Genomic DNA, 26,898 nt, shown 5'->3' on the forward strand with positions numbered 1-26,898 from the left:
GAGACTTGGGGTGCAAGGGCATAGATCATTAAAATATCATGACCATGTACAGAAAATAATTAAGAAAGAAAGTGGAATGCTGATCATTATATCTGGAGGATTAGAATATCAAGAGTAGAAGCTATGATCAGCGACACAAAGCCCTGTTCAGACCTGGAGTACTGTGAGCAGTTCTGGACACCACACTCCAGGAGCATTGATTTAACAAAATGCCTGGACTCCAAAGGTTAAATTATGAAGAGACATTAAACAAACTATTCATATATTCTCTGGAGTTTGGAACATTAAGGAGTGACTTAATGTTTTCAAGATATTAAGGAGAACAAATGTGGTCAAGAAAGTGAAACAAGTTTCGTAGGTTCAGAAATCTAGGACTGGAAAATAGACTAAAAATTAGATGTAGACCATTTAAAAGTGAAATTAGGCAACACTGTTCATACAAAGGCTGATAGAAACTTGGAATTCTCCTCTTCTGCGAACAGCAATTGATGCTATATCAGTTACTAATTTGAAGTCTGAGATTGATAGATATTATAAATATGAGGCAAAGGCATGTATATAGAGTTCAATTATCGATCGGCCATGATCTCACTGAATGAGAACAGGTCCTGTGAGCTAAATGTCCTCCTGTCCCTATGACCCCAATTCCAACTCGTTAATCAAAAACAATTTACGTCGAACAAATCTTCTGGCCTTTATCTGTTAACCCATATTTTCCTAAGTGCTACTCAATTTTGTTCCATGTGATTGTCACTGGAAAATGTACTCCCCACCAATATTAGATTTAGCTATAGTTGCCAGGTTTTATCCCTCTTCCTTTCTTTTTTTGAATAGGGCTGTAAAATTTACAGTTCTCCAAACCTCTGACACCACCCCCATTTTTTTTTTTTAAATATATTTTATTCAAGATTTTTGGCCAAACATAACAGTACGTAGTGTTTCTTTTACACAACAATAAAGCAATATAAATAACTGGCCAGTTTTAAACAAGTAAATAAATAATATATAAACAAAAACAAAACTGAATGGCAACTGCCTTATCCAAAATAAATACTCTCCAAAAATACAATCCAACAATCCAATATACAATTACCTATAACAAATACCTATACATATACAATAACATCCCTGAGAGTCCGTCCGATAAATAATATATAAACAACATCAAAATTAAAAAACAAAACTAAATGGCAACTGCCTTGTCCCAAATAAATACTCTCCAAAAATACAATTCAGCAGTCCAGTAGACAATTACCTATAACAACAACCTATACATATTATACTTATACACTAACATCCCTGAGAGTCCTTCTGGTTCCTCCACCCCCCCCCCCCCCTGGGTTGCTGCTGTTGTCTACTTCTTCTCCATTCCCTCTATCCTTCTGTGAGGTAATCGACGAACGGTTGCCACCGCCTGGTGAACCCCTGAGCCGAACCCCTTAACACGAACTTAATCCGTTCTAACTTTATAAACCCTGCCATGTTGTTTATCCAGGTCTCCACACCCGGGGGTTTGGCTTCCTTCCACATTAACAATATCCTGCGCCGGGCTACTAGGGACGCAAAGGCCAACACGTCAGCCTCTCTCGCCTCCTGCACTCCCGGCTCTTCTGCAACCCCAAATATAGCCAACCCCCAGCTTGGTTCGACCCGGACCCCCACCACCTTCGAAAGCACCTTTGCCACCCCCACCCAGAACCCCTGTAGTGCCGGGCATGACCAGAACATGTGGGTGTGATTCGCTGGGCCTCTCGAGCATCTCGCACACCTATCCTCTACCCCCAAAAATTTACTAAGCCGTGCTCCAGTCATATGCGTAACACCTTAAATTGTACACTCCTGTGTAACACCTTAAATTGTATCAGGCTTAGCCTGGCACACGAGGACGATGAGTTTACCCTACGTAGGGCATCAGCCCACAGCCCCTCCTCAATCTCCTCCCCCAGTTCTTCTTCCCATTTCCCTTTCAGCTCATCTACCATGATCTCCCCCTCGTCCCTCATTTCCCTGTATATGTCCGACACCTTACCATCCCCCACCCATGTCTCTGAGATCACTCTATCCTGCAACTCCGGCGTCGGGAGCTGCGGGAATTCCCTCACCTGTTGCCTCGCAAAAGCCCTCAATTGCATGTACCAAAATGCATTCCCTTGGGGCAACCCATATTTTTCCGTCAGCGCTCCCAGACTTGCAAACGTCCCATCTACAAACAGATCTCTCAGTTGTACTACCCCAGCTCTTTGCCATGCTCCAAATCCCCCATCCATTCTCCCCGGAACGAACCTATGATTGTTTCTTATCAGGGACTGCAGCGAAGCTCCCGTCCTTCCCCTATGCCGTCTCCACTGCCCCCAAATTTTCAATGTAGCCACCACCACCGGGCTTGTGGTGTATTTCTTTGGTGAGAACGGCAACGGTGCCGTCACCATTGCTTGTAGGCTAGTCTCCCTGCAGGACGCCCTCTCCAATCTCTTCCACGCCGCTCCCTCCCCTTCTCCCATCCACTTACACACCATTGAAACATTGGCGGCCCAGTAGTACTCACTTAGGCTCAGTAGTGCCAGCCCCCCCCTGTCCCTACTACGCTGCAAGAATCCCCTCCTCACTCTCGGGGTCTTCCCAGCCCACACAAAACTCCTAATACTCTTCTCGATTCTTTTGAAAAAAGCCTTCGTGATCACCACCGGGAGGCACTGAAACACAAAAAGGAATCTCGGGAGGACCACCATTTTAACCGCCTGCACCCTACCTGCCAATGACAGGGACACCATGTCCCATCTCTTAAAGTCCTCCTCCATCTGTTCCACCAACCGCGTTAAATTAAGCCTGTGTAATGTACCCCAATTCTTGGCTATCTGGATCCCCAAGTACCGGAAGTCCCTTGTTACCTTCCTCAACGGTAAATCCTCTATCCCTCTGCTCTGCTCCCCTGGATTCACCACAAACAACTCACTTTTCCCCATGTTCAGTTTATACCCTGAAAACTATCCAAACTCCCCAAGTATCCGCATTATCTCTGGCATCCCCTCCGCCGGGTCCGCCACATATAGCAACAAATCATCCGCATACAGAGATACCCGGTGTTCTTCTCCCCCCACCTGAGTACTCCCCTCCACTTCCTGGAACCCCTCAATGCTATTGCCAGGGGTTCAATCGCCAGTGCAAACAATAACGGGGACAGAGGACATCCCTGCCTCGTCCCTCTATGGAGCCAAAAATAGTCAGACCCCCGTCCATTCGTGACCACGCTCGCCATCGGGGCCCTATACAGCAACTGTACCCACCTGATATACCCATCCCCAAAGCCAAATCTCCTCAGCACCTCCCACAAATAATCCCACTCCACTCGTATCAAATGCTTTCTCGGCATCCATCGCCACCACTATCTCCGCTTCCCCCTCTGGTGGGGGCATCATCATTACCCCTAGCAGCCTCCGTATATTTGTATTCAGCTGTCTCCCCTTCACAAACCCAGTTTGGTCCTCATGAACCACCCCCGGGACACAATCCTCTATCCTCATTGCCATTACCTTGGCCAGAATCTTAGCGTCCACATTCAGGAGGGAAATGGGCCTGTAGGACCCGCATTGCAGCGGGTCTTTTTCCTTCTTTAGGAGGAGCGATATCGTTGCCTCTGACATAGTCGGGGGCAGCTGCCCCCTTTCCCTCGCCTCATTAAAGGTTCTCATCAGTAGCGGGGCCAGCAAGTCCATATATTTCCTATAGAATTCAACTGGGAATCCGTCTGGTCCCGGGGCCTTCCCCGCCTGCATGCTCCCAATCCCTTTCACTACTTCCTCCATCTCAATCTGTGCTCCCAGTCCCACCCTCTCCTGCTCCTCCACCTTAGGAAATTCCAGCTGATCCAGAAAGCACATCATTCTCTCCTTCCCATCCGCGGGCTGAGCTTCATATAATCTTTCGTAAAATGCCTTGAACACTCCATTCACTCTCTCCGCTCCCCGCTCCGTCTCTCCCTCCTCATCTCTCACCCCCCATATCTCCCTCGCTGCTCCCCTTTTCCTCAGTTAGTGGGCCAGCAACCTGCTCGCATTCTCCCCGTATTCGTACTGTACACCCTGTGCCTTCCTCCATTGTGCCTCTGCATTACCCGTAGTCAACAAGTCAAATTCTACATGTAGCCTTTGCCTTTCCCTGTACAGTCCCTCCTCCGGTGCCTCCGCATATTGTCTGTCCACCCTCAGAAGTTCTTTCAACAACCGCTCCCTTTCCCTACCCTCCTGCTTTCCTTTATGTGCCCTATACACCACCCCCATTTTGAAGGAAAGTGGGGAGATTGTGGCCAGAGCCTCCATAATTATTCTCCCAGAAACTTAGAATGCAGCCCAAATAGGCAAGATGACCTTCTACTTGCGTGCTACCAACCGTATCCTTTTTTTAACCTGTTCAATTGCTCTCCTACTTCCCCCTTTACTCTGATGTTGGAGCATTCATTTCTTGTAAATTATTCACTTCGTACCTCAACAATGCCCTCTATCTCCACAATAAAATCTCCTTTTTGGTCCCTAATCAATAAGATGTGCTTCTTATGCTAGTGTTTTTAGTCAATAACTGCTACTGTCTAAATCATTCAGCAGAAGCAGCTTTTGCTTTATGCACTTATCTTTATTGAAATGTACAAAATAAGTGTTACTCAAAGAAAAATGGCTTTTTTATGCCCCCTCTTGGCTAGTTAGTAACAGCAGGTGAATTTGTCATAAAGAAATGAATCTGTCAAAAAGAAATACGTAAAGTAATACCTAAACATACAATCAACCGGGTAAAGGTATGTTCCTTTGTCCTTTTTAAAATCTTTGGTCCTTTTTCATAGAAACATAGAAAATGGAAGCAGGAGGAGGCTGTTCGGTCCTTCGAGTCTGCTCTGTCATTCATTGTGATCATGGCTGATCATCCAACTCAATAGCCTAACTCTGCTTCTCTCTCTCTCTCTCTCCCCCCCCCCCCCCCAATCCTTTGATCCCCTTTGCCCTAAGTGTTATATCTAACTGCTTCTTGAAAACATACAATGTTTTGGCCTCAACTACTTCCTGTGGTAACAGGATTCCACAGGCTCGCCTCTCTCTGGGAGAAGAAACTTCTCATCTCTGTCCTAAATGGTCTACCTTGTATTGTTAGACTGTGACCCCTGGTTCTGAACACATCCACCCTTCCTGCATCTACCCTGTCTAGTCCTGTTAGAATTTTATAGGTTTCTATGAGAACCACTTCATGGGCGCGATTCTCTGCTCCCGTGCCATTTCAGAGAATCGCCTGGGTCGCCAAATTTTCCCGTGACGCCGGTCCGACGCCCTCCCGCGATTCACGGAAGCAGCCAGATCGGCACGATCGCGTTTTGCGCGGCGCGGTCCAGTGAATCGCCCGAGACAGCCAAAATGGCGATTCACCAGTACCCCTGCGATTCTCAGTGCCGGATGGGCCGAGCGGCCTGCCCAAAATGGCGGGTTCCCCCCGGCGCCGTCCACACCTGGTCGCTGCCGGCGGGAACAGCGCGGGAACGCTGGGGGGGGGGCGGCCTGCGGGGGGGGGTCAAATGCGGTCTGGCCCACGATCGGTGCCCACCGATCGTCGGGCCGGCCTCTCTGAAGGCAGACCTCCTTTTTTCCGCAACCCCGCGAGATCCGTCTAACATCTTCTTGCAGGGAGGACGGCAACCACGCATGCGCGGGTGACGCCAGTTATGCGGCGCCGGCCACGTCATGTATGTGGCGCCACCTTTAAGCGGCGCCAAGGCCTGGCGCGCGTAAATGACGCGGCGCCGCTCCTAGCCCATTTTCGGGCCCTGAATCGGTCGGGATAGGGGCCGTTTCGCGCCGTCGTGAACCTCGACGCCGCGAACACTCTGTCTCCATTTCAGAGAATCGTGCCCCATGCTTCTGAACTTCAGCGAATACAATCCTAGCTGATTCAATCTCACCTCATATATCAGTCCCGCCATCCCAGGAATCAGTCTGGTAAACCGTTGCTGCATTCCCCCTACAGCAAGAATATTCTTTTCTCACATAAGGCCAAAACTGCACTATTTTCCTTACACTAGTTCATAGTACCATGATATTTAATTATTTTTTTTTAATTTAGAGCACCCAATTCTTTTTTTCCAATTAATGGGCAATTTAGCATAGCCAATTCACCTACCCTGCACATCTTTTTTGGGTTATGGGGGTAAAACCCACACAGACACAGGGAGAATGTGCAAACTCCACACAGGACAGTGATAATATTAGCACTGTGTATAAAGCACTCACATTATCTTCTCGAATGGTCACTGACGATAGGCATTACTACAGGTATAATAATATTAAATATGTGCTTTTGTTCTGTAAAAATGCTTTCTACTTTCATTTGGAAATAATTATAATTAGGGCTCAAGAGTGCTTATTGCTGAGACATTTTGTAACATAAATCTTTTGTTGTAGTCAGAGTAACTGCATGATTCATTTTTGCTGTGTTCATTAAATTTCTTTTTGCTTCAGGAGAAAAGTGAACTAGAAAATCTGCAATTTGCCTCTCAGTGTCAACGAGCAGAAATAGACCACCAGAAGCAGCTTATTGAGAAGGACCGGCAAGATGTAGACCAGCTGAACACCAAGATAAATTCCCTTCAGCACAGTATTGAATCTCTGGAGAGAGAGAGAAGCCACATGAAGGGGAATTGCCTTGTATTGGAGAACAAACTTACTCAGGCAAAAAAGTAAGGAACAGAACAAGATATTAACCTCGTCCAATGCCAGATAAAACAACTATAAGTAATATTTTTTTTAAATTAGTTCTGGGTTGTAGGTGTCACTGGCTGGGCCAGCATTTATTCCCCATCCCTAACTTCCCTTGAATTGCGTGGCTTGCTCAGCCATTTCAGAGGGTATTTAATAGTCTATCACTTTGCTGCGGGTCTGGAGTCACATGAGCCAGACCAGGTAAAGGTGGCAGATTTCCTTCCCTAAATGACATTAGTGAACCAGATGGGTTTTTACAACAATCTACAATGGTTTCATGATTATCATTAGACTTTTAATTCCAGATTTTTATTGAATTCAAATTTGATCATCTGCCATTGTGGGATTCAACCCCACAGCATTACCCTGGGACTCCGGATTACTAGTCCAGTGACAATACCACCGTCTCCCCATGAATATGACAGATTACGTAGCACAGATAACCAGTATTATTAGCTAACCTCAAAACCATTAGATAGAAACTGCTGCCACTTCACCTTTGATTTTCTGTCATGTTTAACCAAATGTAAGCCCAGAAAATAAAATTTTAAAATATCCAGATGCCGCAATGCTGAATCCAAAAAAAAGGCGTGGAAATTCCCTGCAAATGAGTCACCATCTGTGGAGAGAACAGATGAGTTCATGTTTTTGACATAAGGCTCACATCTGAGTCAACAGATCGTGCATTCAAATCCAGAGATTTGAGCACATAATCTAGGCTAGTGTAACCTTGCAGCACTGAGGAAGTGCTGCACTGTTGGAGGTGCTATCTTTCAGATGCGACATCAAAGATCACACAGCATAGTCGGGGGATTCTCCTGATGTACTGACCAACAATTATCCCTCAACCAATGCCTGAAATAGATGATTTTGTCATTTATTCAAGAAGGCAGCTAACCACCACCTTCTCAAAAGCAATCGGGAATGGGCATCAAATGCTGGCCTAGCCAGCGAAGCCCACATCCCATAAAAATGAATTTTAAAAAGATTTCACTCACAAAAGACTAAAAGCACCTTGACTAAACATTATCTTTGTAAGCAATTTATACAACCTACAAAACAGAACATTGCTCTTTTTCTTTTAGCATAACTGAAGCACATTTCATAGATATACGTCACACCTCCCAGAACCCGACCAAGGTGACTCGTAAGCACTGTTTACTTCTATTTTCGTTTCTCAGCCTGATAACTTTTAATCTCAGGACTGTCCCCTCAGAGGTTCTTCCTCTAGCAAAAGATAGGTGAATCTTCTTGCCACGTTCTAACTCCTCGTCAATTTTGTCTTTCTAATCTGAGACCATCTCCTATCAGCATTCCTACGCTATGAACCTTAGAGACTTTTGGCATCTAGCTGCTCTCTGCCACCTGGTTCCTGGCAGATTAACCTTGTCTGTGTGTTTTCAGGGATAACTTAGACCTTTCATTTTTTAAAGAGGATCGCCACTGCAATGAGAATGACATGAACCTTGTATCATGGGAGAAGTGCTGATTAGCTATCCTTGAGACCCCAACACTTCTATCTTGGAAATAAATGGGCACCTTAAAGTACAACTGTTTTACAACCCACCATTCTCCACACTTCTCTGGCTGGGACTTATAGTTCATCCACTGATAGGGTTTCCTCCGGGTGCTCCGGTTTCCTCCCACAGTCCAAATGCGTGCAGGTTAAGTGGATTGGCCATGCTAAATTGCCCTTAGTGACCAAAAAGGTTAGGAGGGGTTATTGGGTTACGGGGATAGTGTGGAAGTGAGGGCTTAAGTGGGTCGGTGCAGACTCGATGGGCCGAATGGCCTCCTTCTGCACTGTATGTTCTATGTTAGCACACAACCTGCTGCCATTGCCTCCGCTTTGCACCTTTGAATTGTAGAGTTTCACAGCACAAAAAGAGGCCCTTTAGCCCATATCTGCTCTGGCCATCAATTCTATTCTCATCCAATTTTCCAGCATTTGGTCTGTAGCCTTGTATGCTATGGAAGTTGAAGTCTTATCTAAATCCTTCTTAAATGCTGTGAGGGGTCCACCTCTCATGCAGCGAGTTCCAGGTTCCCACCACCCTCTGGGTTAAAAAGCTTTTCCTCACACCCTCTTAAGTCTCCTGTCCAAATCTATACCCACTGGTATTTGACCCCTCTACTAAGGGAAAAAGTTCCTTGCTGTCTACACAATCTATGTCCCTCTTAAATTTGTACACCTCGATCAGGTCCACCCTGAGCCTTCTCTGCTCGAAGGAAAACAGTCCCAGCCTAATCAACCTCTCTTCATAGCTCAAACTCTACAGCCCAGGCAACATTCTGGTGAACCTCCTCTGCATCCTTTCTACTGCAATCACATCTTTCTTCGCAGTAAACGATCTGACCCCATTTAATTTTAATTTTTTTTTTCCAATTAAGGGGCAATTTAGCCTGGCCAATCCACCTACCCTGCACATCTTTGTGTTGTGGGGTGAGACCCATGCAGACACGGGGAGAATGTGCAAACTCTACATGGACACTGATCCGGGGGCCACAATCGAACCTGGGTCCTCAGTGCTGTAATGCAGCAGTGCTAACCACTGAGCCACCGTGCTGCCCTCTAATTTCTAACAATCAAACCATCCAACCATACTTCAGAAAAGGTCACATGAATCCCTTAATTTTACCATAAATTAAAGAGACAGAACCAAAACATCATGGGCTGGATTCTCCGCTGGCGGGATTCTCTGTTGCGCTGGCAGCGCACCCATGCCCGGGGATTCCCCGACGGTGTGGGGCTGCCCCCAATGGGAAATCCCATTGGCTAGCTGGTGGGACGGTGAATCCCGCCCCATAACTTTACACACTTCATAATTGCAACAAACTTCATTGGTTGTAAAGTGCTTTGGGGTGTCCTGAGGTTATAAAAAGCGTTATAAAAATGAAAGTTTTTGATTCTTCCTTCATAATTTATTGCTGCAGTGCCTGTTTGGAGATGTCTGAGTTTCATATTGTGCATTATCCTCTTTTCAAATTTTCATTTGAATCCAGTACAAACATATCACTGGAAATCCTTTTTTTTTTTCTATTTCCCCACACATTTTGATATGCTTTGAAACCATTAAATTTTGAATGGGAGTTCAAGGCAGCTATATAAATATGTTTTATAATTTACTCTTTTGCTGTTCCAGAGCCTTTGAAGCAAGTGAAGACAATAACACAAATGCTGCATCTAAACTGCAGAAACTGCAAACCGAGATAGGTGAACTGAACCAGGAAATCAATCAAGTGAACATCCAGAAGGAAGAGCTAAATACAAAGATAGGAGACATGGAAATCTGTCTGCAAGGTATGTCGGTTAGCAAGCTCAAAGTACAAAATGTTGGCACTCCAGACTGGCAGTCAGCATGATTATTATGCTTTGGGATGCTTAATAGCTGCTGCCTTTATCTAACCTGCCTTCTGGAGACTTGCTTTCAGTTGGTCAAATTAGCAAAAAACAGTAAAGTCAGAAACATTCTATTTGGCAAAGGATGGGATGGAAATAGCTGCACCAAGCTTACAAGAATTTAATACTAAATTAAAGTTGAAATTGCAGTGTTTTGGCACCTGGGACCTCCATGGTAGTATGCAGGTTTGTGTCTGAAAATCCCCTATTTTATCCACCCTCACCTATTTTCCATGTCTTCTGATGTAAACAGTCAATTGCTTATTCATCTTTCTCCTACTCAGCAATATCAAAATGATTATCCCAGCAAGATTTCTGGTGGGATCATTGGGCAAGCAGAAGTGTTGCATATTAATGATTTGGAGAATTTAGGAGGCATGGTTAGTAGGTTTGCAGATGAAACCAAGATTGGTGGCATAGTGGACAGTGAAGAAGGTTATCTAGGATTGCAACGGGATATTGGTCAATCGGGCTGGTGGGCCGATCAATGGCAGACGGAGTTTAATTTGGATAAATGTGAGGTGATGCATTTTGGTAGATTGAATCGCGGCAGGACCTACCCAGTTAATGGTAGGGTGTTGGGAGAATTATAGAACAAAGAGATCTAGGAATACAGGCTCATAGCTCCTTGAAAGTGGAGTCACATGTGAAAATTGCTTATGAAAATCACTTATTGTCACAAGTAGGCTTCAAATGAAGTTACTGTGAAAAGCCCCTAGTCGCCACATTCCGCCACCTGTTCGGGGAGGCTGGTACGGGAATTGAACCGTGCTGCTGGCCTGCCTTGGTCTGCTTTAAAAGCCAGCTATTTAGCCCAGTGCTAAACCAGCCCTGTGGGCGGTGGTGAAGAAGGCATTCCGCATGCTTGGTTTCATTGGTCAGAACATTGAATACAGGAGTTGGAACATCTTGTTGAAGTTGGAATACTGTGTATAGCTCTGGGCACCCTAATATAGAAAGGATATTATTAAACTAAAAAGAGTGCAGGAAAGATTTACTAAGATGCCTCCGGGTCGATGGTTTGAGTTATAAGGAGAGACTGGATAGACTGGGAGTTTTTTTCCCTGGAGCCCAGGAGGCTTAGGGGTGATCATATAAAGGTCTATAAAATAATGAGGGCCTGGATAAGGTAGATAGTCAACATCTTTTCCCAAAGGTAGGGGAGTCTAAAACTAGAGGGCATAGGTTTAAGGTGAGAGGGAAGAGGTACAAAAAGGTCCAGAGGGGCAATTTTTTCACACACAGGGTGATGAGTGTCTGGAATGAGCCGCCAGAGGCAGTAATCTTTTCTTTTTTTTAAATAATTTTTATTAAAGGTTTTCATAAAATATCAATAACAAAATGAGAAAGAAAAAAGAACCCAACAGGGTTAAGTACAAAACACAATCTTAAAAAAGCAATCCCCCAACACCCCCCCCCCGTACATAAATAATAAATTAACATTAACACCCCGACTTAACGCAACAGGTGTATACACCCCCTCACACCCTCCAGTGTAAATAACATAAACAAAAATAAAGTAAACCCTCCCCCCCGAGCTGTTGCTGCTATTGACCAATGTCTATCGTTCTGCCAGAAAGTCTAAGAACGGTTGACACCGCCTAAAGAACCCTTGTACCGACCCTCTCAAGGCGAATTTCACCCTCTCCAATTTAATGAACCCTGCCATATCGCTGATCCAGGATTCCACGCTTGGGGGTCTCACATCTTTCCACTGAAGGAGAATCCTTCGCCAGGCTACCAGGGACGCAAAGGCCAGATTTCCAGCCTCTTTCACCTCCTGCACTCCCGGCTCCTCTGCCACCCCAAATATTGCGCGCCCCCAGCCCGGTCTGACCCTGGATCCTATCACCCTCGACACGGTCCTCGCTACGCCCTTCCAAAATTCCTCCAGCGCTGGGCATGCCCAGAACATATGGGTGTGATTTGCTGGGCTCCCTGAGCACCTAACACACCTGTCCTCATCCCCAAAGAACCGGCTCATCCTTGTCCCGGTCATGCGTGCCCTGTGCAGCACCTTAAACTGTATGAGGCTGAGCCTCGCGCACGAAGAGGAAGAATCCCTCCCTAGGGCATCTGCCCACGTCCCCACTTCGATCTCCTCTCCCAACTCCTCCTCCCACTTACCTTTCAACTCCACCATCGGTGGTTCCCCCGTAATGGGGTCCACGCCGAGGCCCCAACTTCCCCCCTGTGCCGCCTCCACTGCCCCCAGATTTTGAGGGCCGCCACCACCACCGGGCTCGTGGTATACCTCCTTGGAGGGAGCGGCGCTGTTGCCAGCGCCCCCAGACTTGTACCTACACAGGACGCCGTCTCCAGCCTCTTCCATGCAGCCCCCTCCCCTCCATCACCCACTTGCGCACCATCGTTGCATTGGCGGCCCAGTAGTACCCACAGAGGTTGGGCAGCGCCAGCCCCCCCCGCTATCTCTACTCCGCTCCAGGAACACCCTTCTCACCCTCGGAGTCCCTCGCTCCCACACAAACCCCATTATACTCCTGTTAACCCGCCTGAAAAAAGCCTTCGGGATAAACACGGGGAGGCACTGGAACATAAACAAAAACCTTGGGAGCACCGTCATTTTGATTGACTGCACCCTACCCGCCAAGGACAGCGGCAACGCGTCCCACCTCTTGAACTCCTCCTCCATTTGCTCCACCAGCCTTGTAAAGTTAAGCCTATGCAGGGCCCCCCCAGCTCCTGCCCACCAGGACCCCCAAATATCTGAAGCTCCTCTCCGCCCTTTTTAGTGGGAGCTTGCCAATCCCCCTCTCCTGGTCCCCTAGCTGAACTACGAACAGCTCGCTCTTCCCCATATTGAGCTTGTACCCCGAAAAGTCCCCGAATTCCCTAAGGATCCTCATTACCTCTGGCATTCCTCCCACCGGGTCCGCCACATACAGCAGCAGGTCGTCCGCATAAAGCGACACCCTATGCTCCTCCCCACCCCACACCAACCTCCTCCAGTTCCTCAACTCTCAGTGCCATAGCCAGGGGTTCAATCGCCAGTTTGAAGAGCAGGGGTGACAGGGGACACCCCTGTCTCGTCCCTCGGTGCAACCGAAAGTACTCGGACCTCCTCCTATTTGTGGCCACACTCGCCATCGGGACCTCATACAACAGCCTAACCCATTTGACAAACCCCTCCCCAAACCCGAACCTCTTCAGCACCTCCCACAGGTACTCCCACTCTACCCTATCGAAGGCTTTCTCAGCGTCCATCGTCACCACTATCTCCGCCTCCCCCTCCCTCGCCGGCATCAGGATAACGTTCAAAAGCCTCCGCACATTCGCGTTCAACTGTCTCCCCTTCAAAAACCCCGTCTGGTCTTCATGGATGATCTGCGGCACACAATCCTCAATCCTCGTGGCTAAGACCTTCGCCAGCACCTTGGCATCTACATTTAGCAAGGAAATCAGTCTGTAAGACCCACATTGCAGGGGATCCTTGTCCCGCTTCAGGATCAAGGAGATCAGTGCCCGGGACATCGTCGGGGGTATAGCCCCCCCCTCCCTTGCCTCATTAAAGGTCCTAACTAACAGCTGGCCCAACAGGTCCATATATTTTTTATAGAACTCGACCGGGAAACCGTCCGGCCCCGGTGCCTTCCCCGCCTGCATGCTTCCTATCCCTTTGATCAGCTCCTCCAGCCCAATCGGGGCCCCCAGTCCCGCTACCAGTCCCTCTTCCACCTTTGGAAACCTCAATTGGTCCAGGAAACGGCCCATCCCTCCCTCCTCCCGTGGGGGCTTGGAGCGGTACAATTCCTCGTAGAAGTCCCTGAAGACCCCATTGATGCCAACCCCACTCCGCACCACGCTCCCTCCCCTGTCCTTAACTCCCCCGATCTCCCTAGCTGCGTCCCGCTTCCGAAGCTGATGCGCCAGCATCCGGCTTGCCTTTTCCCCATACTCGTAGACCGCCCCCTGGGCCTTCCTCCACTGCACCTCCGCCTTCCTGGTGGTCACCAGGTCGAATTCGGCCTGGAGGCTGCGCCTCTTCCTCAACAATCCTTTCTCAGGCTCTTCCGCATACCTCCTGTCTACCCTCACCATCTCCCCCACCAGCCTCTCCCTCTCCCCCGCTCCATCCGCTCCTAGTGGGCCCGAATGGAGATCAGCTCTCCCCTCACCACCGCCTTCAGTGCCTCCCATACCATCCCCACTCGGACCTCCCCGTTGTCGTTGGTCTCCAAGTACCTCTCTATACTTCCTCGGACCCGCTCGCTCACCTCCTCATCCGCCAACAGCCCCACATCCAAGCGCCACAGTGGGTGCTGGTCCCTCTCCTCCCCCATCTCCAAGTCCACCCAATGCAGGGCGTGGTCCGAAATGGCTATTGCCGAATACTCGGTATCCTCTACTCTCGCTATCAGCGCCCTACTCAAAATGATAAAGTTGATTCGAGAATAAGCCTTATGGACATGTGCGAAGAATGAAAATTCCCTCGCCCCCGGCCTTGCAAATCTCCAAGGGTCCACCCCTCCCATTTGGTCCATAAATCCCCTCAACACTCTAGCCGCCGCCGGCTTCCTACCCGTCCTAGACCTGGAGCGATCCAGTGCCAGATCCAACACCGTGTTAAAGTCTCCCCCCATTATCAGGCCCCCCACTTCCAAGTCTGGGATCCGACCCAACATACGCCGCATAAAACCCGCATCGTCCCAGTTCGGAGCATACACATTGACCAGTACCACCCTCTCTCCCTGCAACTTACCACTTACCATTATGTACCTACCGCCATTATCTGCCACAATGCTCGATGCCTCGAATGACACCTTCTTTCCCACCAAGATCGTCACCCCTTGATTTTTGGCATCTAGCCCCGAGTGAAACACCTGACCTACCCACCCTTTCCTCAGTCTTACCTGGTCTGCCACCTTCAGGTGTGTCTCCTGGAGCATAACCACATCCGCCTTGAGCCCCTTCAGGTGCGCGAACACGCGGGCCCGCTTAACAGGCCCTTTCAGTCCCCTTACATTCCTGGTTATCAGCCGGATCAGGGGGCTACCCGCCCCCCTGCCACGCCAACTAGCCATGGCCCGTTCCCCACAGCGGCACCCCCCCCCCCCCCGGTCTCGACCCCCTCCCCCACTCGCTCCAGCTCCTCTTTGACCTTAGCAGCAGCAACCCGATCCCCCATCCCCCTCCCCGGGCTAGGACCCATCCTAGCTGGTTTACTCCCCCCATTGCACTTCATCAAGTCAGCTGACTCCAGCTGACCCCGGCCACTCCCGCGTCCCCTTCGACTCCTCCCATTGTGTGGCACACCCTCCTCTCCCGCTCCCCATCCACAGGCTCTCCCCCTCCCCCCTCCGTTCTAAGCGCGGGAAACAATCCTCGCTTCCCCGCCCCCACCACTCCCCCAGTCTTTGGCGCTGGAATAAAACCCGCGCTCTCCACCTACCAGGCCCCGCCACCAACCAAAACAGTGCCCAACCCGCCCCATCCACCCTCCCCAACCCGAAAGAGAAAAACAGAGAGAAAAAGAATCCCAAAACAATGCAAAGGCCCCCCCGCCCCCAACCAAAAATAGGCATATCCGCCGCAGTCCCCAATCGCCCATCCCGACCCTCAGTCTGTGTCCAGCTTCTCGGCCTGAACAAAGGCCCACGCCTCCTCTGGGGATTCAAAATAATGGTGCCAGTCCTTGTAGGTAACCCACAGTCGCGCCGGCTGCAACATGCCAAACTTCACCCCCTTCCTGTGCAGCACCGCCTTCACTCGATTGTACCTGGCCCTCCTCTTCGCCAGCTCCGCACTCCAGTCCTGGTATATCCGAACCTCCGCGTTCTCCCACCTGCTGCTCCTCTCCTTCTTGGCCCACCTGAGCACATACTCCCGATCGACGAACCGATGGAACCGCACCAGCACCGCCCGCGGAGGCTCGTTAGCCTTGGGCCTCCTCGCCAGCACCAGGGGCCCCTGGAAGGACCCCACTCCCATCAGCGAGTTCAACATGGTGACCACATAGGCCCCCATGTCCGGCCCCTCCAGCCCCTCCGGGAGGTCCAGAATCCGCAGATTCTTCCGCCTCGACCGATTCTCCATCTCCTCGAACCGCTCCTGCCATTTCTTGTGGAGCGCCTCGTGCGCCTCCACCTTTACCGCCAGGCCTAAGATCGCGTCCTCATTGTCAGAGATCTTTTGCCGAGCCTCTCGGATCGCCACCCCCTGGGCCGTCTGTGTCTCCAGTAGCTTATCGATAGAAGCCTTCATTGGCTCTAGCAGGTCCGTTTTAATCTCTCTGAGGCAGCGCTTGATACCCTCCTGTTGCTCCTCCGTCCACTGCCTGCACGCTGCCTGGTCTCCGCCTGTCGCCATTTTGTCCTTCTTCCTCCCTTCTTCTGGTCCACCACCACCTTTTTTGTCGCCCTGCTCCTAGTTGAAGCCATATACTGACGGGGAGCTATTATTAACTCCTTCCCACACCGGGAAACGTCGAAAAAGTGCCCTTGGGGGCCCTGAAAAGAGCCCAAAAGTCCGTTTTTGCGGGAGCCACCGAATGTGCGACTTAACTCCCCATAGCCGCAACCGGAAGTCTCGAGAGGGAATCCTTTTGGCAGTGTTCGCTTCACCAATCTGCCCCAAAAGGTCTGAGAGTCCGTTCCAGACGGGAGCTGCCGAATGCGCGACCTACTCCTCCATGGCCACCACCGGATGCCTCGTCGCCGCTTCTTCAATGGCCTTGGTAGATCTTTTCACAGTTGTTCCCTCTGCTGCTAGAATTCACCTTTAATAAACGCCCTCAAGTCAGCTTGCAGCCTCTAAGCTTGCCCTTCCCCCGCTTGCATGCTGGAAGAGGCTTTGTTTATCCTGCAGTTAAAGCCAAATCTTTTACTGTTTCTGCCGGGTCTGGTAACCAAGAGACATACCATTCCTGGGGGACACTGTCGGGTGAATGTTGCAGTCTTCTTCCCACACTGGGAAATGCCAAACAAATGCCATGGGGGCCCTGTAAAGAGCCCAAATGTCCGTCCCAAGCGTGAGCTACCGAATATGCGACCTAGCTCTGCATAGCCGCACCCGGAAGTCCCTCCAGAGGCAGTAATAAGAGGCGGGTACAATTTTGTCTTTTAAAAAACATTTAGACAGTTATATGCGTAAAATGGGTATAGAGGGATTATGTGCCAAATGAGGGAATTGGGACTAGCTTAGTGGTAAAAACTGGGTGGCATGGACAAGTTGGGCCGAAGGGCCTGTTTCCATGCTGTAAACCTCTGTGACTGTGCTACACTTCCAGCAACAGATTGACATGGGGTCACACACTGCTGAACTAGATTCTTTTTAAATTTTAGAGTATCCAATTCATTTTTTCCAATTAAGGGGCAATTTAGCATGGCTAATCTACCTACCCTGCACATCTTTGGGTTGTGGGGGCGAAACCCACGCAAACATGGGGAGAATGTGCAAACTCCACACGGACAGTGACCCAGATCCAGGATCGAACCAGGGACCTCGGCGCTGTGAGGCAGCAATGCTAACCACTGTGCCACCGTGCTGCCCTGCTGAACTAGATTTTTGTCATTTCTCTTTAGAATAATCTTCAATGAGTAAAGAAATTACAAAAATATTTTAAACTGAAAAGTTAACTACTTAATCAGAAAATATTTCTGTTGAATAGAGAAAAAGGCAGAGCTGGAAATGGTGATGGATAATCTCCGAGATATCAAAGAACAGCTACAGTTAGCAGACCAGGTAAATCCATGACTTCATTTTAAGTTGAACATACCAAGCTTGCAGTCAGGTTTAAGAACAAGTAGAAACACGTGTAAATTATTTTAACCAATGTATCAGGTGATAGAAGATACATTATCAAATATTGGACTGCAGTTTGTGTAATTTTTTAAATATTTTAATTCAACTTTTTCAATTTTATATATTATAGCAAAACAACAAACCAACTTAACCCCCCCCCCCCCCCTCGCCCCACTACTGAACAAAAAGGCCCCCAACAAGTACAGAATGAACAGCTGCCCACTCCGTTAGAACCCCTAGATTGCCCCCCTCACAGTGTACTTAACTTTCTCGAGATATAAAAACTCTATCAGATCCCCCAACCACACTGAGGCACTGAATGGAGAAGTTGACCTCCACCCCATCAGCACCCACCTTCGAGCGATCAGCGAGGCAAAGGCCGGAACATCAGCCCGCACCCCTGTCTGCAGCTCAGTCAGGTCCGGCACCCCAAATGTGGCCCTTAAGGGACAGGGCTTCATTTCAATTTGTATAATCGTTGACATGGTGCTAAAAGAGGAGACACAGAACCCCACAAGCTTAGGACACGACCAGACCATGTGCACATGATTAGCCAGACCCCTCCCACAACGCTCACACTCATCCTCCACTCCCACAAACATCCTGCTCATCCTAGACTTAGTCAAATGGGCCCTATGCGCTACCTTCAACTATATCAACCTAAAGGTTTGGGGAGTCCAGGCAAGTTGTAGAGACATTTATTAATATGACATTATATACATGAGGCCCGACTGCAGCTTACCAATCCCCTCTCCTTTCTAGTCAGCCTCACTCTGGCTGACTATTATCCCAGTGCACTCCCAATGAGCACAGGGAAACAATCATCCTCAATTTGATGTGCCATGTGCAGGTTATTACACAACCCTAATCCCGCACATGACGACGTTGCATTCACCCTCCAGAGAGCCTCACAGCACACCCATCCTCTAACTCCAACCCCAGCTCCTTTTACTTAGCCTTAACCCCTTCCACCGACACTGCATCCTCCGCCATAATCCCAGCATAAATCCCCAAGGTACCCCCCTCCTCTATCCCTGCCAGCGACAACACCCTCTCCAAGAACGAGGACGGTGGCACCACAGGGAATGTCGGAAAGATCTTTTTCGCAAAATTGCAAACCTGTAGATACCTAAATGTATCCACCTGCGAAAGCCCAGTTTTCTCCGACAATTCCTCAAGCTCGCAAATTGCCTCTACAAAAACAAATTCCTCATGCATTCCACCCCTTCTCCTCCCATCCCCTAAACCTGGCATCCAACCTCGCCGGCTCAAACACATGGTTCGCACACATTGGCGCCAGCTTCGATACTGCCTCTAATTTGAAGAACCGCCAAAATTGTCTCGATATCGCCAATGTGGAGACCACCACCGGGTTCGCTGAATATTTTCCTGGAGAATATGGCAGCAAGGCCATCACTAACACTCTTAACCCTGACCCCCTACACGACCCTGACTCCATCCGCACCCAGCCAGCCTCAGGATCCCCAAGTCGCCCCAACACATTTCACCATTTGCCGCCCAGTAATAATATAATGAAGCTCGGCAACACCAAGCCCCCGACTGCCAGTCTCTGAAGGACCGTCTTCAGAATCCTAGACTTTTTACCCGTCAAATAAAAGACAAAATCAATCTCTCCACTCCCCGAAAGAAAGGATTCTGGCACAGAAACTGGCAAACGGCAGCCCTACGCACGAACCAGGTGCGGTTTGGGATTCTGTACTCGGCCAAGCTCTGGGTAACTATTGTGAGGGCCACGAAGAATCCAGCACGAGTTTTAAGGATACAAAGAAATACCATTTATTGACAGTAACATATATATATATATATATATATATACAACAGCAGCAGCAACTTCACTTGCTGCTCACTCCTTCCTGCTGGTTTCAAACTGGCCAGCTTTATTTCTATAGGGAGTCTGCTAATGATTTCTCCGCCCCCCCCCTCATTGGGGAAGCTCATACTCCCACAGGATTGTGGGATTGTCATTAGTCCCCAGCCAATGGTAAGCAGGCAGGTAATAACAGTAACCCTCCAGGGAAAAGAGTATTACGCACAGACAAATTCATGCACAGGCTGGGAAGGCAGCAGCAGCAGTGAACACAAACTTTCAAAAACAAAGGACAATTGTGCGGGACAGAACTCAAAGGTGTGCAGCTCTCGGTAGACTTCTATAAAATAATTCATGCCAGCACTAGCCGCGCACATGCAGTAGATGTTTGCAGACTCACAAGCAAGGGTACCCTGCCACCAACGCTGGCACAGGCCTTAATATCACTGATCCCTATAAACGACAAAGACCTGACGGAGTGTGAATCCTACAGATCCATTCCACTCCTTAACACTGACGCTAAGATCCTGGCGAAGGCCCTGGAGAGTTGCGTGTCAAGAGGTAGTTGCAGAAGATTAGACTGGCTGTGTCAAGGGCAGACAGCCATCAGGCACCTGCTGAATGTGACCATGACCCCATCCGGGGAAAGAACACCAAAAGTGATCATCTCCCTGGACGCAGCGAAAGCCTTCTACAAGGTCAACTGGAAGTATCCCATCGAGGCACTGGAATGGTTTGGATTTCAGCCAGGGTTCACCTGGGTGAAAGTACTGTACGGAGCGCCCATGGTGAGCATATGGACAAATGCAACCAGCTGAGGATACATCTGACTACACAGAGGCATGAGGCAGGGAAGCCCATTGACCCCGCCCCTGTTTGCTCTGGCAACTGAGCCACCGGCGATTGCCCTCATAGCGGCCAAAGGGTAGAGAAGTATCAAATCTATGCAGATGACCTGCTCCTCTACATCTCGAATCCCCTGGCCAACATGGAAGGAATAACGAAACTCCTGAAGTAATTTGGAGTCTTCTCAGGTTGCAAACTTAACCTGAGTAAGAGTGAAATTTTCCCTGTGAACCCGCAAGGGGGAGGAGCAGAGCTGGAGTGACTGTTGTTCAAGCTGGCACAGACCAAATTCCATCATCTGGTGATCAAAATAGCCCATGACTAACACGGATCCATAAGTGGAACCTGACATGTCTGGTGGAGGAAGTTAAAAAGGACCTGCAGAGGTGGAGCTCACTCCCACTCTCCCTTGCAGGGAGAGTGCAGGTGATCAAGATGAATGTGCTGCCCAGGTTCCTCTTCCTGTTCAGATCACTCCTGATCTACATCCCCAAGGCCTTTTTCAACACAGCTAATCATGACATTTGTTTGGATGGTAATAGCCACGGTCCGTACGTGGAAACAAATAAAACAGCACTTTGGACTGACCAAAATGTCCACCATGGCCCCCATTTGCAATTATCACAGGTTCAGTCCCGCAACCATGGACATCTCCTTCAAAAGGTGGAGACAGAACGAGGGGACACTGACGGTTAGAGACATGTACACGGACGGTAGAGTAGTGATTCTGGGGGAACTCACGGAGAAGTTCCAGCTCCCGAGAGGGAACAACCTGAGGTTCATACAGGTCAAAAGATTCCTCTCCAAGGAAATGACAATGAAGCGCCCAGATGCCAGGACATTCCGTACTAGAAAGACTCCTGAACACGGGCGACCTGGGGAGGGGAACTGTGCAGACATGTGTGGCCGACTGTTAGAACAGGTACACTCACCCCTAGACGAGGCAAAGAAAAAGTAGGAGGAAGAACTAGGCAGGGAGATAGGGGGAGGAGGACTCTGAATCGACGTACTGCACAGGAAAGACTTCACTTCCACATGTCCCGTACACGGACGGTAGAGTAGTGATTCTGGGGGAACTCACGGAGAAGTTCCAGCTCCCGAGAGGGAACAACCTGAAGTTCATACAGGTCAAAAGATTCCTCTCCAAGGAAATGACAATGAAGCGCCCAGATGCCGGGACATTCCGTACTAGAAAGACTCCTGAACACGGGCGACCTGGGGAGGGGAACTGTGCAGACATGTGTGGCCGACTGTTAGAACAGGTACACTCACCCCTAGACGAGGCAAAGAAAAAGTAGGAGGAAGAACTAGGCAGGGAGATAGGGGGAGGAGGACTCTGAATCGACGTACTGCACAGGAAAGACTTCACTTCCACATGTCCAGGGCTGAGCCTAATGTAGCTAAAGGAGGTGTACACCTAACCAGAACATGAATGAGGTGGAAGAGAATGCGAACTATGCCAGGGAGCCAGCCAATATGTCCAGCCAACGACACCCACCTGTTCTGGTCTTTCCCCAGACTTGTCGAGTACTGGATATCCGTCTTTGAGGCCATGTCCAAGGCTGTAGGAATGAGGGTGGAACCATGCCCACTTGTGCCGCTCTTCCGTGTCTCAGAGCAGCCGAAGCTCTACATGGGGAGCGGGGGGGCTGACGCGCCCGCCTTTGCCTCCCTGATCACCCGCCGGAGACTCCTGCTCGGCTGATGATCGGCATCACCACCCAAGGTTGCTGACTGGCTGTCTGACCTGGCGGAATTTCTCAGGCTGGAGAAGATAAAATTCATCAAACATGGGTCGGAAGAAGGTTTTCACAGGACGTGGAAGCCATTCACCAACTTTGTGGCCAGCAACCAATAAAGTGGGGGAGGGGACACAGAGCAAGTCACGGAACAAGGAAAAGAAATAAAGGCGGGGTGGACGAATGAACCCAAGAGGATCATGGGGGACAGGCAAAAGGGAAGAAAACCACAAGAGACCGACGTGAACCACAATGTACTTAAACTATTGTAAATACGTGTTTTGTAGTGGCGACGCTCAGGATCTGGAGGCAGTTGCGCCAGCACTTTAGGTTGTGGGCGGGGTCAAGGGAAATGCCAATTCGAGGGAAGCATAGATTTGAACCAGGGAGATGGGATGGCAATTTTCGGAGATGGGAGAAATGGGGAGTTAGGGTATTAAAGGATGTGTTTCTGGGAGGCCAGTTTACGAAGTTGGAGGAGCTGGAGGAGAAATATGGGTTGGGGCAGGGGAAGATGTTTAGGTATATGCGGGTCTGAAATTTTGCCAGGAAGGAGGCATAGAGCTTTCCGATTGCAAAGGCCCCCACACTGTTGGAAAAGATATTGACGGCGAGGGGATTGGAGAAAGGGGTGGTGTCAGCGATTTATGGGGTTATTCTGGGAGAAGATAAGATATCACTGGATGGGACGAAGGCAAAGTGGGAGGAAGATTTGGGGGAGGGCATGGAGGAGAGGTTGTGGTGTGAGGTGCGACAGAGGGTGAATGCCTCAACTTTGTGTGCGAGGTTGGGGCTGATACCGTTGAAGGTGGTATATAGGGCGAACCTCACAAGGGTAAGGATGAGCCGACTTTTTGAGGGGGTGGAGGATGTTTATGAACGCTGTGGGGCGGCCCCGCAAATCACGTTCTTATGTTTTGGTCCTGCCCAAAACTGGAGTGGTATTGGAGGGAGATCTTTAGGGTAATCTCAAGGATGGTGTATGTGAGACTCTAATCATGTCCCCTAGAAGCCATATTCGGGGTGTCGGATCGGTCGGAGTTAGAAGCAAGTACGGAGGCAGATGTCTCAGCCTTCGCCTCGCTGATTGCCCGAAGGCGGATTCTGTTGGGGTGGTCGGTTTCTCCGCCCTGTGCCTCGGCGTGACGAGGGGAACTGCAGGAGTTCTCAACACTCGAGAAAGTAAAGTTCAAGTTGAGGGGGAGGATGGAAGGGTTCTACAACTCATGGGCTTTGTTCATCATACATTTTTACGAATTGGATGACATCAAACATTTAGGGAGGTTGGGGGGGTGGTTTGGAATGTATAAATTAATGATTCTTTTTCATTGGTGTTTTGTATTCAAAATGTTGGGAGCTGTTTGAGGGTGGGTGGGATGAGGGGATTGTTGGCTAGGGGATTGCCACTGTATTTGTTATTATTAATTAGTTGTGATTTCATCATTAAATATAGGCAGCACGGTAGCATTGTGGATAGCACAATTGCTTCACAGCTCCAGGGTCCCAGGTTCGACTCCGGCTTGGGTCACTGTCTGTGCGGAGTCTGCACATCCTCCCCGTGTGTCCGTGGGTTTCCTCCGGGTGCTCCGGTTTCCTCCCACAGCCCAAAGATGTGCAGGTTAGGTGGATTGGCCATGATAAATTGCCCTTAGTGTCCAAAATTGCCCTTAGTGTTGGGTGGGGTTACTGGGTTATGGGGATAGGGTGGAGGTGTTGACCTTGGGTGGGGTGCTCTTTCCAAGAGCTGGTACAGACTCGATGGGCCGAATGGCCTCCTTCTGCACTGTAAATTCTATGATAATGTAAACGTGAAAAAAGGAGAATAAAAATATGAAAAAATAAATAAGTGTTCTGGCCATTTCCAACCAAGTAAAGTTTGCAAGTAAAGTATATTCTTTAAGGGGGTGTGATTGGTACAGTTGTCTATTGGAAGTTTTCCTTTTGTTGATACATGTGCTAATTTGGTTTTACTTTGTAAATTCTTGATACAAAATCTTAGAAACTCAATTAAAATATTTTTTTTAAAGCCTCACTGCATGACACAAAGTAATTGGTGTCCAATTTCAAGATGTACACTTGATGAATGGCAAGATATAATCCTTTTTGTAAAAAATAATTTTTATTAAAGGTTTTCATAAAATATCAATAACAAAATGAAAAAAAAGAACCCAACAGGGTTAAGTACAAAACACAATCTAGAAAAGCAACCCCCATAACCGTAAATAACCTGTACATCAATAATAAATTAACATTAACACCCCGACTTAACACAACAGGTATATACACCCCCTCAGACCCTCCAGTGTAAATAACAAAAACAAAAATAAAGTAAACCCCCCCCCCCTCCCCGAGCTGCTGCTGCCATTGACCAATGTCTATCAAAGAACAAAGAAATGTACAGCACAGGAACAGGCCCTTCGGCCCTCCAAGCCCGTGCCGACCATGCTGCCCGACTAAACTACAATCTTCTACACTTCCTGGGTCCGTATCCTTCTATTCCCATCCTATTCATATATTTGTCAAGATGCCCCTTAAATGTCTCTATCGTCCCTGCTTCAACTACCTCCTCCGGTAGCGAGTTCCAGGCACCCACTACCCTCTGCGTAAAAAACTTGCCTCGTACATCTACTCTAAACCTTGCCCCTCTCACCTTAAACCTATGCCCCCTAGTAATTGACCCCTCTACCCTGGGGAAAAGCCTCTGACTATCCACTCTGTCTATGCCCCTCATAATTTTGTATACCTCTATCAGGTCTCCCCTCAACCTCCTTCGTTCCAGTGAGAACAAACCGAGTTTATTCAACCGCTCCTCATAGCTAATGCCCTCCATACCAGGCAACATTCTGGTAAATCTCTTCTGCACCCTCTCTAAAGCCTCCACATCCTTCTGGTAGTGTGGCGACCAGAATTGAACACTATACTCCAAGTGTGGCCTAACTAAGGTTCTATACAGCTGCAACATGACTTGCCAATTCTTATACTCAATGCCCCGGCCAATGAAGGCAAGCATGCCGTATGCCTTCTTGACTACCTTCTCCACCTGTGTTGCCCCTTTCAATGACCTGTGGACCTGTACTCCTAGATCTCTTTGACTTTCAATACTCTTGAGGGTTCTACCATTCACTGTATATTCCCTACCTGCATTAGACCTTCCAAAATGCATTACCTCACATTTGTCCGGATTAAACTCCATCTGCCATCTCTCCGCCCAAGTCTCCAGACAATCTAAATCCTGCTGTATCCTCCGACAGTCCTCATCGCTATCCGCAATTCCACCAACCTTTGTGTCGTCTGCAAACTTACTAATCAGACCAGTTACATTTTCCTCCAAATCATTTATATATACTACAAAGAGCAAAGGTCCCAGCACTGATCCCTGTGGAACACCACTGGTCACAGCCCTCCAATTAGAAAAGCATCCCTCCATTGCTACTCTCTGCCTTCTATGGCCTAGCCAGTTCTGTATCCACCTTGCCAGCTCAACCCTGATCCCGTGTGACTTCACCTTTTGTACTAGTCTACCATGAGGGACCTTGTCAAAGGCCTTACTGAAGTCCATATAGACAACATCTACTGCCCTACCTGCATCAATCATCTTAGTGACCTCCTCGAAAAACTCTATCAAGTTAGTGAGACACGACCTCCCCTTCACAAAACCGTGCTGCCTCTCACTAATACGTCCATTTGCTTCCAAATGGGAGTAGATCCTGACTCGAAGAATTCTCTCCAGTAATTTCCCTACCACTGAAGTAAGGCTCACCGGCCTGTAGTTCCCTGGATTATCCTTGCTACCCTTCTTAAACAGAGGAACAACATTGGCTATTCTCCAGTCCTCCGGGACATCCCCTGAAGACAATGAGGATCCAAAGATTTCTGTCAAGGCCTCAGCAATTTCCTCTCCAGCCTCCTTCAGTATTCTGGGGTAGATCCCATCAGGCCCTGGGGACTTATCTACCTTAATATTTTTTAAGACACCCAACACCTCGTCTTTTTGGATCACAATGTGACCCAGGCTATCTACACCCCCTTCTCCAGACTCAACATCTACCAATTCCTTCTCTTTGGTGAATACTGATGCAAAGTATTCATTTAGTACCTCGCCCATTTCCTCTGGCTCCACACATAGATTCCCTTGCCTATCCTTCAGTGGGCCAACCCTTTCCCTGGCTACCCTCTTGCTTTTTATGTGCGTGTAAAAAGCCTTGGGATTTTCCTTAACCCTATTTGCCAATGACTTTTCGTGACCCCTTCTAGCCCTCCTGACTCCTTGCTTAAGTTCCTTCCTACTTTCCTTATATTCCACGCAGGCTTTGTCTGTTCCCAGCCTTTTAGCCCTGACAAATGCCTCCTTTTTCTTTTTGACGAGGCCTACAATATCACTTGTCATCCAAGGTTCCCGAAAATTGCCGTATTTATCTTTCTTCCTCACAGGAACATGCCGGTCCTGTATTCCTTTCAACTGCCACTTGAAAGCCTCCCACATGTCAGATGTTGATTTGCCCTCAAACATCCGCCCCCAATCTATGATCTTCAGTTCCCGCCTAATATTGTTATAATTAGCCTTCCCCCAATTTAGCACATTCATCCTCGGAC

The 26,898-nt window shown here is 48.7% G+C and overlaps 1 protein-coding gene across 3 annotated transcripts in view; it reads left to right on the forward strand.

The window, feature by feature from the left end:
* cntrl (centriolin) overlaps nt 1-26,898 on the forward strand; it is a 202,457-nt gene that overhangs the window by 146,269 nt on the left and 29,290 nt on the right. For all 3 annotated transcript variants that reach the window (XM_072488558.1, XM_072488560.1, XM_072488559.1), the window contains 3 exons: nt 6,492-6,709; nt 9,875-10,032; nt 17,759-17,832. In XM_072488558.1, coding sequence (XP_072344659.1) covers nt 6,492-6,709; nt 9,875-10,032; nt 17,759-17,832 — 450 coding nt within the window. The remainder of the gene's footprint in view (nt 1-6,491; nt 6,710-9,874; nt 10,033-17,758; nt 17,833-26,898) is intronic.

Source organism: Scyliorhinus torazame, chromosome 22 (assembly GCF_047496885.1).
Source record: "Scyliorhinus torazame isolate Kashiwa2021f chromosome 22, sScyTor2.1, whole genome shotgun sequence".
Classification (NCBI taxonomy): Eukaryota; Metazoa; Chordata; class Chondrichthyes; order Carcharhiniformes; family Scyliorhinidae; genus Scyliorhinus; species Scyliorhinus torazame.